Source organism: Rattus norvegicus, chromosome 15 (genome assembly GCF_021556685.1).
Source record: "Rattus norvegicus strain SHRSP/BbbUtx chromosome 15, alternate assembly SHRSP_T2T, whole genome shotgun sequence".
Lineage (NCBI taxonomy): Eukaryota > Metazoa > Chordata > Mammalia > Rodentia > Muridae > Rattus > Rattus norvegicus.
The window spans coordinates 21150620-21165105 of NC_141548.1; the positions used below are offsets into that span (position 1 = coordinate 21150620).

Sequence of the window (14486 nt, forward strand, 5' to 3'; positions counted from 1 at the left end):
ACTAGGCCTCTCTGTCCCTGCACATACAGTATCTATGTCCCCTTTCAAGTACATTAATTAAAAATAACCCTCCCTCCAATTCGGTTGGTTTCATAGCATGAAAAACCAGGGCCAGGCTCTTTAGAGATTCATTACTTCCTTACCTTGTCCAGTACAAAGACTGCAGCACTGTATCAGGTGTGACACATGCTATCATGCACCCTGGTGCCCCTGCCCTCCCCAGTCATAGTCCACATCCTAGGGTGAGCCCCCAAGTCCATCTATCAGACTGCCCTCATTTCAAAGCCCCCAGTTATAAACTGCCAGAACTCTAGCTCCTACTGCTGACCCACCCATTACTCCCCAGTGTGAAAACTGCCACTCTTGCAGCGCCTTCTCTGTGAGGTTTGGGTCATGAATTCACACTTGGGACAAGATGAAGCTCCTAAGCCTGCTGCCCTCCTTCATGCCTGCCTGCCTCTGCACATTCTGATGCTTCAGACCCAAAGCTCACCCTGAGTGCCTTTTCCTCCTATTTTCTCAGTTTAGTTCTCAAGACTTTTTCAAATACACTTTCATGTAGAAGGAATACTTATCCTCTCAAATCTTGGAAAACATAAAGTATTATGGTCAAGAGCAACTGTGATTCATGCTTTCGATTTATTTTTGCAAGATATCTTCTTGTAGACATATTTATTATTCCCTTCTGTAAATAGTTTGTATATAAATGTGTGTTTGTATTTATTTGTTTAGTCCTTATCCTGGTACTATCTTTCATTTCTTTCTTTTCTTCTACTTATCGTAAGGCTACAATTTTTTAAACTGTAATTTTGACAATATCTCTAGTCCTTCTTTGGAATGGAATTTCAGGTTGAAAATGCTGGCACCCTAGGTCTTTTAAGGCTCTTAGTGTATCTGTAGCAAGGCTGTTATCAAGGAAGGATGTAGAAATTGACAAACTTCCCAGAGGATCATGAATATTTACATCTCAATAACCTCCCTGTAAGTCACAGAGTTTTGCTTGGCCGTCCATCATTTAATTCAGTGTCTGTATTTCTGTGATTAGGCTGCATGGTTTTCTACATTTCTCAAGGATATGTGTTCCTTCTTCTAGCACTGTCTTTGAACGTGCTGTCAGTTTTCAGGTGTCCTCTGCACCTCCTTTCAGTGCTTTAAGGAAACACTTGCTCCCTGAGAAGTTCTTCAGACAGGTTTGCTCTGCTGGGGACATCTTAGCACTGCAGGAGCCCATTGCTACTGAGAGTCTCCATTTACATTAAACCGTTCAGGCTTGTCTCCCTCTAGTGGACAAGGAGCAAAGTGCACCCAGCCAACTGCTGTGCATGAGGTCTGACTGTGTCAGGGATTTAATACTTTACTGATCAACCAGTGAGGATCCCTGCCCAGTGGGCTGTAACTGGACATGGCTGTCATCAGAGCAGTTTATCAGCATTTCAGGTAAAACAAACAGGAACACTAAGCTCTTGGATAAGCCTAGGGAATTTTGTTGAGGTAGTATTAAGACCTACTTTGGAAAATCCACACTTACATAGCTAGAGATTGAAATATTGATGCCAATTCTTTGCTCATAGAAACAATATCAGATGCTTTTCTTTTACATAAAAAACATCATTCTTTGAAAACCTTATAAAATTACATTTATGGATTCATCTGGCGCTTTATTAAATTCTCTAGCAAATACTATAGCGCACCTTCTAACAGTAGAACACAAAAAATTACACCTACTTGGAGGTCTTCTTCAGCTCTGTCCACAAGTTTAAAGGTTTCATAGTAAGCACGGTACTGTTGGGGAGAAAAATCATCCCACAGATAAAGATAAAGGCTTTCAGAAGGAAGGAATCCCATTATTTTGTTTGTCTCATCCTGAAATTTTCACCCTGTGGCTGATGGATATGGACAAGGAGCCTGTAAAGAGAAGCCTGAGGAACATCAGGGAGACGCAGCTTACTGACTCCCTCGAGGCCTGCATTCTCAGATCAAAGATCCCAGGCTTCCCCACACACATCTTTTGATTTTATATTTTTACTTTTGTATTAGTTACTTTATTTACATTTCTAATGTAATCTCTTATCCTGGTTTCCCCTCCACAAACCTACATCCCACCCTTTAGCCCCATGCCCCTGCTCCCCCACCCACCCACCCTCTTCTGCCTCACGCTCTAGCATTCTCCTAGCTTGGCCCCTCAAACCCACACAAAATCTTTAGCTAGTGTCCTCATATGCATACTTTATTCAGTCCTGTTTAGCTTCTATCCACTATTATATGTTTGCTTAAAAGTAACTAGCAGAGACATGGACACACCAGTGAATTGGGATTTTGAGTAAAAGAAAAAAGATAGGAAGCATGATTATTAAAATTTAGGAGGTGATCAGATGAAAGACCTGGCCATCTCATGTGAATTAGTCTTTTGCTTAAGGTAGATTCTATATAAGGTGGGAGTAGGAGGTACCCTAAAGATAGACCCCTACTTTCCTGTGTCAGCCTCCATCTATGCCCACATGTCACTTGTGTCCCTGTAGTTTCCTCAGAGCTCTGTGAGGTGCCTCAAATCATGACTCTCTCTGCTGCCTTTCAGGTCATATTGCTACCTAGATCAGAACAACCCCAGACCACCATTCTGAGACTAGGTACTTTTCCTTATGGCATTAGACCTCCATGCCTACTGGATTCTAAATCCACAATGAAACACATTGACCCTAATGGGACACAAACCTCAGAAATCATTATCAGTAGGAGTAACTGTGGTTAAGATCACTGAAGGCCACCCAGGAACATCTCTCAGGAAAGACACACATTCCTAGAAGGAATCTCCTTAGCCTCTGCCTCCAATCTCTACAGCAGTCAGTGTCTTGGTTATTTCAGTCCAGAGCATGAGGAACTTGACTTCCATTAGACTCACCTCTCACCTGTCACTGCTGGGTGGACACCGTCTCTCTCATTCCTGCTTCACGATGCCAACAGTAATGGTGGTGACCGTGACCACTTAGACCCTTCACTTCCCTGGCACAGTCCTGTGGCTTTTAACGTTTTCATGTTCTTATACAAAAGACTTGTGGGTAAACAGTCATTGTCTTCATTTTACAAACCTAGAAATGCATTAAACAGCCAAACAGCACTGTCCTTCAAGTCAGCTTAAATATCACCCTTTTTAGGAGTCTCTTTGAGATGGTGCCTAAAGGTCTCAGCATCCAGGTTAGAATCCTCTCTTCAGAGTCGTGGCTTTCAGGGAAGATGGAGACATCTACATCTAGTTTTCCTAGTTTTATGGAAAGTCACTGCTCCTGCTTCCCATGATTCTGAAGCCGGAATGCGATGGAGTGAAGATGGCTTCAAGAACAGGTTCTGGGATATTATAAACACTTGATAATTAACTCGTGTATCATTTGCTCAGCAGGAGGTGCCCCTTTAATCTGCCAAGCTCTCCATTAGCCTTAATCATTCTTCTCCCTTACAGTCTGTGCAGATGCATAGGATGTTTTTCTCATTGTGTATCTCACTCAGCTACAGGGTGCTGGATGAGGTAGGTAGGATGAGGTCTGATGTCTACTGAATGGATAGGACTCAGACCACAACCTTAAATTGATTTAGAACCAAACATTTCACAGATGTGGGATATATTTCTTGGTTATGTCCTCAGAGAGAGGTGTGGTGAAATGTAATTCCAACCAAAATTCCAACCATGTACGAATGGTTGATAAAGGAATGGTTCTTGTATAACTAAAAGAAACAGTATACTTTTAAATTAAAAATATATTTATTTATTTTATATGTTTAGGGTTAGAGGCATCACTGTACACATGTGGAAATCAGAAGTTAACTCATGTGAGTTTGTTCTCTCCTTTCTACATGTGCATTTTCAAATCATTTGTACATGTCTGTGTGTGTGTGTGTGCCCGTAAATTCATGTACACTCATATATATGCATGTAATTAATACTATTCTGAATATAAAAAGAGCATTTATTTGAGAGAGTGCCCTATGGTGGGTTCAGCACTTATTGAGTAAAAGTTTTTGTTGTCAACTTGATGATGCTTTACAAGGATGATGGGGATTCAAACTCTGGTCCTCACATTTGCATGGCAAGCGATTCCCTAACTGCGCCTTCTCCCCAATACCCTACAACTACATTTCATAAGCTTCCTATGTTTACTATATGATTAGTAGATAGAGATTTAGATTCTATCCATTTAGATTAAGTTGTATGTGTCTTAGTGATTTTTGAGAATGTTAAGAGGTCCTTAGATGCCTGCAGTTGTGGCTCATCTCTTCAATCCCAGCACTCGGGAGGCAGAGGCAAGTGGATCTCTGACTTTCAGGCAGCCTGGTCTATGACCTTGTCTTCAAAACAAAACAAAAGAAAGAAAGAGAGAAAAAAAGGAAAGAAAAAAGAGGTCGTCAGAAACAAGTCTGCAGACTGCTGCCTTAGGCTAGCATGAAGTCTCCTGAGGAGATCAGACTCCTGATAATTTGCTATAATCACGAGGTACTAATAATAAACGAGAGCCACTGTTAGTAACCATGCTGATATTAATTAGTGAGGCCAACACTGCATTCTGTGGTGTACATATACACAAGCACACAGGCATGCACAAACACTCACACGCTCATAGGTGAACAAATACATATTTACTCCAAATTGTTTGCAACTAGAAAACCTTTTATTTTTCCCCAGAATGTGGAATATGTGCATACCCAGGAGACCTGGTAGAACAGAACCCTCCTGGAAGTGTCCCAAGGAAGCTTTGGAGACCTTGGACACTTGCATGGTGCAGCCCAGCTCCCCCTTACTCTGGTGTCAGGAAGGTGCAGGCCAGCTAAGCTGGGCATCTGCATCTTGTGCATGCAGGCCAGTTCCACAGATGGTTCAGCTAGTTCTTGGCCATGCATTCTTCTTGGCCTGAATCCTTTTTGGAGAACTGGTCTTCCATGGAGTTAGCGCTCCCAGGGACCTCCATCAGCCACTCCTCAGAATCATCCCGGTAAGGCTTGTAGCCACAAGGGCATCACTACTGGCCATTCACCTCGTCCTACATGAGGTTGGTCCTCTTCTTGGGATGGATGCCCTTAAAGCTCAACAACTGCTACCAGCAAGTGAGAGCCCTTGGCCAGGCAGTGGCTTCCTGCGGGGAAGGCCTGTGTCAGGCTCCTGCAAGCACACTACCACCGCCTCCTCCATGCCTTGATCAGCAGCTTCCACACCTGGCTGATGAGATGCTTTGGGTTTTCCCACTCCATGGCACGCAGCTCGGCCTCCAGCAAGGCCGTGGTCTGGCACAGCACCATCGGGGGTTGCTGTCAGAAGTCAGCAGGTTGCCCAGGTCGAACTCCAGTTCTAGCTCCTTGTGCACCATGATGTGCTACAGCTTCTCTGCTTCCTCCTGCTCTTCCTTGGCCAGCAGCACCTCTGCATTCTGCCCCTCCATGGCTCTCGCTTGGGTCTCAGGTCCCTCACTTTTGGGGATTTTAACTTTTAAAAATGGACAGAAAGTTTACAATTTGATGTTTGCCCTAGATGTGAGCACCTATGTTGCCAGGAAAAGTGAGGTTCCATTGCACAAAATGGGGTTGTAAGACAGAGATTTCAGGAAAAAACATGGGTGAATATATTGAAACCATTCCTCCTCCAAGGCACACTCCATGAAACAACATTCTCCAACTTGCATACATTTAAAGGTGTAGGAAAAGAAATATTGGCCTCTAGGGAACAGAAAAAATTGTGGGAATTGGATTATATGTCACATGCATGGACCCTGGACCCTGGGTTTATACATTTCAGGAAGAAGAATATTCATCATCCAAGGTCTTTAGATCTTTGGCTGTTAACAAATATGTTCTATCCGTTTCAAGGCCTGATACAACTCTCCCTCTCCTCAGCAACTGAGTTGTAATGAAGCAGTGAGAACTCTGAAGCTCTGGAAGGAGAGTGTGCGAATGGGTGTTCCCTCGCTCAAAAGTGAGTCTCTGGAAAAGCCACTGCAGAACCTGGTCAGTCTGGGTGGATGTAGTTAGCAAGTAAGCTATGGCATTTCCCAGTAACATCACCGGTAGTGTCTTCCCTGGAAATTCTCTTGTATCCAGGAGACACTAGAATCTTCTGTGATGTCAGCAGTGTTGTGGTGACACCAACTGCCTGAGCGATTTCCCTTCATTTCCTAATGGGTTCCCGAGGAGGCATGTTCTCCAGGATCCTCAGTCTCTTTCGGAGGGACAATCATATCCATGTAGAGACCAGACCAAGGCAGAGGGAGGCCAGCCTTCTATCACGTTGGAGAACAAGACGAATGGAAAGGTCCTTGAGGAGGTCAAGTGAGTACTGGGCAGTGAAAGGGGAGCTTCCTAGAGGAGGTTGGCTTGAGCTGGTCCTTCCAGGAGTAGGACGTATGATTTAGAGCCTCAGTCTTCCTAAATGGCTGACCCAGACACAACAATTTCTGATCATTAGTTTGACAGAGAACCAAGAACTGTTATATGTCAAGGGGCTTTCCTTGGATCTCTTTAGTGTCATGGGCAGTGTCAAAGAATACCAGGATGTGCCTGTGTAAGAATAACAAAGTGTCTCTCTCAGGATAGGCTGTTGAAGCACTTCATTCTCAGCTGTGTCCTGTAGACTACGTGGGTAATTGATGCCACGAGGGATACTCTCCTGGTCATATATCATGGTCACAGTTACTTTGTACTTGAACACACGTGACTAGGGATTCAAGATGTTAAACAGTTTGGACTCAAGGACTTACCTGCCTCACATCAGACATTAGCTTAGAAGGTCCTCGAATTCTTCTTGTTTAGGCCAGCTTTAGAATTTCAGTGCAGAAGGATGGCTATAGGAGGTGTGGTCTATATCTATGATGGCATATGTCACCATATGTCTATGATGGTGGGGAACAGGGACTGAGCTGAGTTCAGCTTAAAGATAGCTTTCTTGTTCTGTCAGGGAGTCACTGTATCTGTAGAACTGTTCATCCTCAGACTTCTGTTTTAGAGTAAGCATAGTTTTTCTTGACATTATGTCCCCATATATGCCTGTTTACTGGTGTTTATCTACCTACAGAGTCTGATCAGAAGGCATCATCCCAACCCTCCACGACACCTGTTGAGGAGGAGAGAATGAAGCGTTTGGAGAACCTCAAAATTGCCCTCCACAAGATGCAAAAGGAGAGAGATGAACTCAGGAGAATCCTGGCGGATTACCCTGGAAAGAATTTAAATGACAGGTAGTCACAGTGCAAGTGCTGTTTAAATCCACATTTCCTCACATCACAGTAGGCTACAACTCCAGGATGGGCTCATGGTCAAAATCACTTTCCTGATTGCATCAGAATGTGAAGATCAGATGGGAATGAGATGGTGGCACAGGCTGTTTTGATTCCTACAAACGTAAATCATAGCCTATGGCCTGAATTACAGTCTGGGAATAAGGGTAGTAGAGTGTGTGCTCTCATTGTGTTGTTTAAGTAGCCTGGACAGTTGTTGGGTTGTGGGAATTTCTAGGTGCTCTGATTATGAGCAATCATTGTTGTAATTGACGTGGAGGTGCTTTGGGTTCAATAGGTCTTGTGAAGAGCTGGAGGGGCCCAATCCCTCTTGCTGCCTCACAGTGTGTGACTGCACTGTCAACAGGGTATCATTGCTTTTCTCTGATTTTATTGATTGTATTTTGAGATAATGCCACATTCTTGTATTTATTTGGCATTCTAATTGTATAAGAGAGAGAGACAGAGAGAGAGAGAGAGAGAGAGAGAGAGAGACAGAGAGAGAGAGTGAGTGTTTTGTGTGAGTTTGTGTGTGTGTATGCATGTGTGAGTGCGTTTGTGTGTATAACTTAAGATCTGGGTATTCTGTGTTCTGATTTGGCCTGAGAATTATCCTATGTCAATTTCCATGGCATCATAATGATGTGGCTGAGAGCCTCACTTTGAACAGTACAACATTTCACATCTGCTCAGGTGGACACACATGGCAATCTCCTGGTGTGTGTTATAATTTCTTTTCCCTGTAAATACTGTCCATGTTCCTTTGGGTTTTCATGTAGCAATAGATTCTATGATTGAGAATTGTTATCTAAGAACAGGAGAATAGGCTTCATGGGTTTAAGATGGAGCCTGGATGGTGGCACAGGACCCTCGAATGTTTTTGGCAAGCTAGTCTATTTCTTCAAAGCCTGTCAGGGAGCTCAAGCAAATCAGCTCCCTGCTTTTGTTTCCTGGCACTGCTGTCCCCGCGGCCATAATAATAAACTTAATAAATACCAAATGGACCCAAAACCAAGGAGCAAGGGTGTGGCATGTCCTAGGCTGGGGTAGTTCAGGATTCAGTCTAAATTCATATAATTCTTGTATCCTTCATTCATAATGTTATTTGATCCTTGGACCACGCCCTGCCACAGGAACAAGTTTGAGTCCGAGATGCTCATGATGCAGCACGAGGAAGTGATGACCGACATGAAGAAAATGAGCGAGCAGATCAATACCGCTTTGGTCAAATGTAAAAACCTTACACTGGAAAATGACTGGTACTGGTGAGTAACTTACAAGGTTGTGACCCCAGCACTAGGCAAGCATATGTCAGCCCATTCTTATCTTTGAAATAAAGTGAGGATCAGGCTTTATAGTGTTTGAAGCATGCCAGGAAGCCTGTCTCTAAGGAAGGCTCTAGGATTTTTACCTCTTGTAGATAGTTTGAACAAATGGAAAGAGACTGTGAGATTCATCAGTCATTGTCCTTCCCAAATAGGGATCCTGTACATAGAAAATGTGTGAACAATGATGGAGTCATCAATCAATCCTGATGCTCTGGGGCTCTGACAGGACACACACAGCACACACACACACACACACACACACACACACACACACAGGACACATAGAAAGATTGGCCTCCAAGGGACATTCTAATAAAAAGGACATATAAGTACACACAGGGATTAAGTCCTCTTCTAGGAAAAACTTGAATCAATGGTGTCAGGTTTTTGAGAAGTGCCCTGAGTCTTCTGGAATGTTGCTCTTTTCTCCATTTGACCTGTCTCTAGGTTATGCTCCATGGCTACTGTGGACTTGGACTATAATCTGGGGTTCTCTTCTGATCAGGACCCTAGAAGGAGTAATGGACTTGGAGAAGTGGGAGGAAGTTGGAGACTGGCTGGGATTCACCATTTTTTCTTTGTGTCTCAGCCGCAGCTTCTGCCCCCTCCTAACTGAGTGTTTTGAGCTGAAGAACAATGCCCAGAGAGCATGGAATGAGTACAAGAGGCTTCTAAGGGATCAGATTGCACTGGAAGAATCCATTAAGGAAACAACAAGGTTCTGTGGGGAAGCCAGTATGAAAATCCGAGTAACAAGCAGCCTCAGGTAGGATGAATGAAGCATCAAGGGCAGGTTTTCCTGATATCTAAGCATAAAGCAAGTCAAACCAATTTAACCTTTCTCCAAATTATCCAGAAACTCTCCTAGGTCTCATCCAGTTGTTCATTTCTTTGCCCATTTACAAAACTTTCTGTGATTCTAGCTTCATGCAAGAAACTGGAGGATTGACAACCAAATCCTCCTGCTCAACTAGAAAATGCATTTCCTTAAGGGGGATCTGTTGATCACACATTGCACACTTACATGCCATAATGGTAGAGGGATGCCATGTGGTAGCCGTCTTTGTAGTGCACAGAACTGATTAGAGTTCAGTTCAATTGCTAAAAGAATGTCTCTCATTGTCAATCATGATGGGGCTTGTGGACTTTCTCTCCTTTCCCCCGTACATTGAAAATGGTCCCTTCTGCCTGTCCAAATCGTGGTTCATAGTGACAGAGCTTGAGAAGCAGTGTGTCAGTCCTGTTCTATGTCAGTGTTTTAGTGTTCTTTCCTGGGGCTTCTGTCCTGGAGCTGACTGGATGAACAGGGATGTAAGAAAGGCTTCTCTCAGGGTGAGGGTTTGTGTGAGATATGTGAGGGTTAGAGGGAAATTTTTCTCCAACTCTCTCAACCTCGTGTGCCCAAGAAGTGCATTCCCTACACAGGTTTACTCTATAAGGGATGGATAGCAGTGTCTACGCTCTCACTTGACACATTTCCTTTGCCTAATCTGTATTCAACAACTGTGCTTCCAGAAGGATGGCCTCCTCATTCTTTTCTGCTTCTCACTTGTGATTTCTGTTCTCTCTCTCTCTCTCTCTCTCTCTCTCTCTCTCTCTCTCTCTCTCCGCACCCCTCCCTCCTTCCCTCCCTCCCCCTCTCCATTTCTCTCTGACTCTGTGTGTGTGTGTGTATGTGTGTGTGTGTGTGTTTGTGTCGTTGGGCACAGATGTGTGAACATGGTTATGGCTATGGTACACATGTTACATTGGGAGTTGCTTGTTTTAAGTGTTTGCGGTATGGGTGCTTACATATAGAAGTGTGTGTATATGTTAGTTTGTGCATATGTGTGTGTGTGTGTGTGAACACAACAAGTTTCTGAACACAGACACATATTTATATATATATTGTATTAGTCTATATGTACACATATAGAAATGTAAAAGAGAGAAGAAGAGGAAACACAATGTTTCCAATTAGTTTTAAACTGTTCTTAATGGGGTTTTGATTACTATTGAAATTATTACAGTGGGAAAACTATTCATCAACATTGACATTACTTGGAGAAAAACTCAGGAATAGGGTACAGGGATTTGAGGAGAGTCTGCTGTGTGAAATCCATGTACCTGAGTGTGGAAACTGCTGACTCAGGGCTCTTCTGCCTTCTTTGCTCTGGGTGTAAAGTAACACTGGAAGGTCATGTGCTTGTTGTGTCTTCTCAACATCCTGGTTATGTTAATCGTTACCTGCCACCACTTTCTTTCCAGATTGGCCTAAACTTGGTTGAATATACATTGGCTTTGGAGTTTGCTCTGGAATTTGTTAATTGAAAGATTAATTTGCTTAGAGTTGAATCTGCAAGCAGAAGATGTCCAGGAGTTATGCTGAGGTGGAATCACATCTTTGCTACAGACAGAAACTTAGGCTCAAAATAGTCCACAGCACTCACCCTGTGTTGGGTCTGTAGCACTCTTAACTATTGTTATTCAAAATCATTTGTTCTGAGTGAAAATCTTCTGTAAGGAGGGTTTAGAAAGTGATGACCCTCAGACATTGCTGGAGGTGTCAAATGGGTAGCCCTGTGAGAAGCCATGCACAACTCTTGTGAAAGTTCAACCTTTGACACAGCGATTCCAGAACAAGAAGTAGGTGTCAGCAGAGAAACTGTGGCACATTAGTGTTGTAGTGGTTCACCTCAGAGCAGCCATGAAGCAAAATTATCCAGAAGTCCACCAGTCAGAAAGTGAAAAGGTACAATGTTGTCCAGCCCTTCCATGGACTGTGGCTGAGTTTGATTATACCTGCTAGCATTTGACTTTGAATCAGTCAGCCTTATCTCACTCGAATTATATCTGATAGCATCCCAGTCCAAGTTTTACGTTGGATTGTGGTTAGGGAGATTTCCTAGCTGTTTGTGCTGGTAGTTTGGCTCCCCTGTCAGGTACTGTATCCTAAAGGGACCTCATATTGAAAAATGCAGCTCACTTTGCATGCACTGGGAAACAGTGAGCAGAGGACAGAAGAGGCTCACCTGCCCCCACCCAGTGCTCTCTTGCCTGAAATCAGCCTCCTGTGCACAGCCTTGTGACCTTGCTAAGGAGGCTTGGCTAACAGGCCTATATGTCACATTTCTAATTTCTGATTTTCATGGGAATATACTTTATTGGCTAAGCTGTCTTTAGCCTATGCTCACTGTGTACTTACCCCATTCCAGGTTTTTTTTTTTCTTATGCCACAATAGTAGACTGGGTGATCTCTTCTATTACCATTAACTGGGAAACTAAGCACATTCTGCAAAATACTCTGCTTGTATGTGTGAACAAATATATTTGGGTGAGTTCAAAGGTGTGTATGTCTGTCTGTCTGTCTGTCTGTCTGTCTGTCTGTCTCTGTATACATGCCTGTCTCCATGGACAATATAATCTTCTAATGACCAGGATGAGGAGAGAATGTAGGAAAGTCTGTAGGACGCCCTGAATCAGAACAAACTCTTCACTGAGCAAAAGGCCTTGTCTGAGAAGATGCGGCATCATTTCGGTGTCACTGAGATGATTTCAAAGCACAGGATGAGATGACCCAAGTAGATTACCTGTACTTATAAACTGTCTTATTGGGTGTGTGACTTTCATCATAGTTATCAGCATCTGTCAGCTAGGAGCAGCTCAGAATATTATTCCTGTCCATTTTAAAAGAAATTCCATCCATGAAGTGTATGTGATCCATAGAGATTCTGGCTATTGTGTACTGATCCCTCCAGTCTGAGCTCTCTTGTATTATCTGAGCCCAGTGCCTTTAAGTCTCCCCACAAATAGTTTTATGATAACCATAAACAAAGGAGTGGTATAGATTATTTTCTGCATGTGTATCTCCTTTAGAGTTCAATGCCTACCCTTGGCAAGATTTCCATGCAGTATATTCTTGCCAAATATAATATCACTTCAGTGTGCATGTACTTCTTTAGATATTGTTTCTCTGGGTCTTTGCAGATATCGAGGTTGTATTTGGACCCCAGGCATATTCCTGCAGTGGAGGAATAATGATAGTCTTCATTTCAGTGATGGACAGGCCTCCAAGGCCTTCCTATTGTTTTCTAGGTTGTTCACATCTCTCCTCAACTGACGTTGAGACATTGCTGCATGATTTTAAAATATAATATATATGGACGATTGGAATTATCTGCTGTTCACTGTTCAATTTTTAGCAGTTTTAAAAGCTGGGAAAATATGCAGGCCTGTGGGATCTCTTACCCTTCTGTCCTGGCCATGAGAAAATGACCTCAGATGAAAGATCATCCTGGATTATCCTGCTGAATTGTGCTCTGTGTATGGGAGAAGTGACATGGCAGGTCCTCACCAGGCCTTTTCCACCCCTAGGAGTGAACACTCCAGCAGATGCTTGCCCATGGCCCAGACCAGGACCACAGCTCTCAGAGACAGACCTGTCCACCAGGAGCACTGAGGGTGCAAAGATTGACAACACCTCCCGCATCTCAGTCCTTGTAAACTTTCCAATCTTGGGCTGAATTTGAAAGACCTTGAGATGTGGCATGGAACACGCCTCACGTTTAACCCTTTGACGACTTGTCCATCAACAACCAACCACCCTGTATGAGGCAGGTCTACATTCCTCTTGAAGAGATTTTACCACCTTACCTGCCGTTCTGCTGTGTTTGCAAGGCCAGCAACAGGCTGGAGTTACATGTTGAAAAATCAGCATGAATTGAATGCTGACTAATTTACTTGTTATATTTGGTTTTTAGTTTGAAGTTTGGTTGTTTTATGCATTTGTTTTTATTTGTTTAAGTTTGAAGTTTTTTATCCATTTGTTAACTTTAGTGTATGTAATTAATATTAATTAATTGATATTCCTAAGGCTATATACATTGAACTCATTGACTCCCCAATTTAAAATGTTCTTGAATAAATTAATGTTTGTCTATAAATAAAAATGTGACCTTTAACCCTTCACTCACAAGGCCGTCCTGAGTCGTGTGTGGTTCTTCCTCCTGTAACAGCACAAGTGTAAGGCAACAGTGGTTTTTTGCAAGTCTCATGCAGCGTAGGCTTCATCATCAGTTCACAGCCAACCAGAGCTATGCAGGAAACTGTGCTCTTGATGTAGACAGTGTGTCATGCTCTGTGGAACCCCCCTTCATGATGAAATATATCCTTGCTTTATCCCTGTGCTCACAAATTTAGCTTCATTTATAATGACAAACAAAGGAGAAACACAGAAGTATTTCTCTAATACATCTAATTGGAAATAAAACAATTCAGTATGGGAATGTAAAATGTTCAGGACACACAGACTTTGATGCCTGTGGATTCCTTGAAATATAGCATCAACTATGACTGCACATTTAATGAATTCCACCAATTGTAGAGGAATGAACATTTTTACTATTTTTGTTGTTGGTTTGTTTGTTGTTATTGATAATGATGTTTTGCTGAGTTCATTTTGATATATATCATAGCTTCTTTTGGTCGGAGGTCTTACAGTTTTGAATTATTTCTTTTTTTGCAATTTGTAGTGGATATTTTTATCTATATTTCAAATATTCTGTCCCTTTCCAGTTTCATCCCATAAAATCCCTATTCTCTCCCCAGAGTGCCTACCTCTATGTGGGTGCTACCCCACATGCCTGTTGTCTCCCTCCCACCTCCCCATATTCGTTTTCATGCAATTCTGCCAGCGGCCAGCAGAGGGCAGTGGATTTCACTGGGATGTGATGTGACAGAGAATTGTTAATTGCCCCTTAGGTCCTCTGCGATTCAAATTCTCAAACAGATGAGCCATGTCTCCAGTCCCTGTCCTGGACTTTTGCAATGAATTCCATTATTTACAACTTGTCTGCCAATTCTGTGAGTTCATTGAGAGAGCATTATCTAATTTGTCATTAATGATTTTTTTTAATGACCATTTACAGAA

The 14486-nt window shown here is 42.8% G+C and overlaps 1 protein-coding gene across 2 annotated transcripts; it reads left to right on the forward strand.

Annotated features, from left to right (window-relative positions):
* The first annotated feature begins 6142 nt into the window (after positions 1 to 6142).
* LOC134481952 (disks large homolog 5-like) lies at positions 6143 to 13530 on the forward strand. Of its 2 annotated transcripts, XM_087587176.1 has the most exons (5): positions 6143 to 6306; positions 7049 to 7211; positions 8384 to 8515; positions 9168 to 9344; positions 12932 to 13530. In XM_087587176.1, the coding sequence occupies exons 1-5, from the start codon at positions 6156 to 6158 to the stop codon at positions 13014 to 13016; spliced, it is 708 nt and encodes a 235-aa protein (XP_087443302.1). In that variant the 5' UTR covers positions 6143 to 6155; the 3' UTR covers positions 13017 to 13530. The 2 variants fall into 2 exon arrangements, with proteins under 2 accessions (XP_087443302.1, XP_087443303.1); XM_087587177.1 differs by lacking the exon at positions 9168 to 9344 and having other exon boundaries at positions 6156 to 6306; positions 12932 to 13016.
* Positions 13531 to 14486: the final 956 nt, after the last annotated feature.

What these genes read in the sequence shown, in the direction of transcription:
- LOC134481952 (XM_087587176.1), top strand. Translation starts at nt 6,156, where the DNA reads ATGGGTTCCCGAGGAGGCATGTTCTCCAGGATCCTCAGTCTCTTTCGG. An exon ending in AAGGTCCTTGAGGAGGTCAA is followed by an intron (nt 6,307 to 7,048) that starts GTGAGTACTGGG and finishes ATCTACCTACAG; the next exon opens with AGTCTGATCAGAAGGCATCA. An exon ending in CGAGTAACAAGCAGCCTCAG is followed by an intron (nt 9,345 to 12,931) that starts GTAGGATGAATG and finishes TTCCACCCCTAG; the next exon opens with GAGTGAACACTCCAGCAGAT.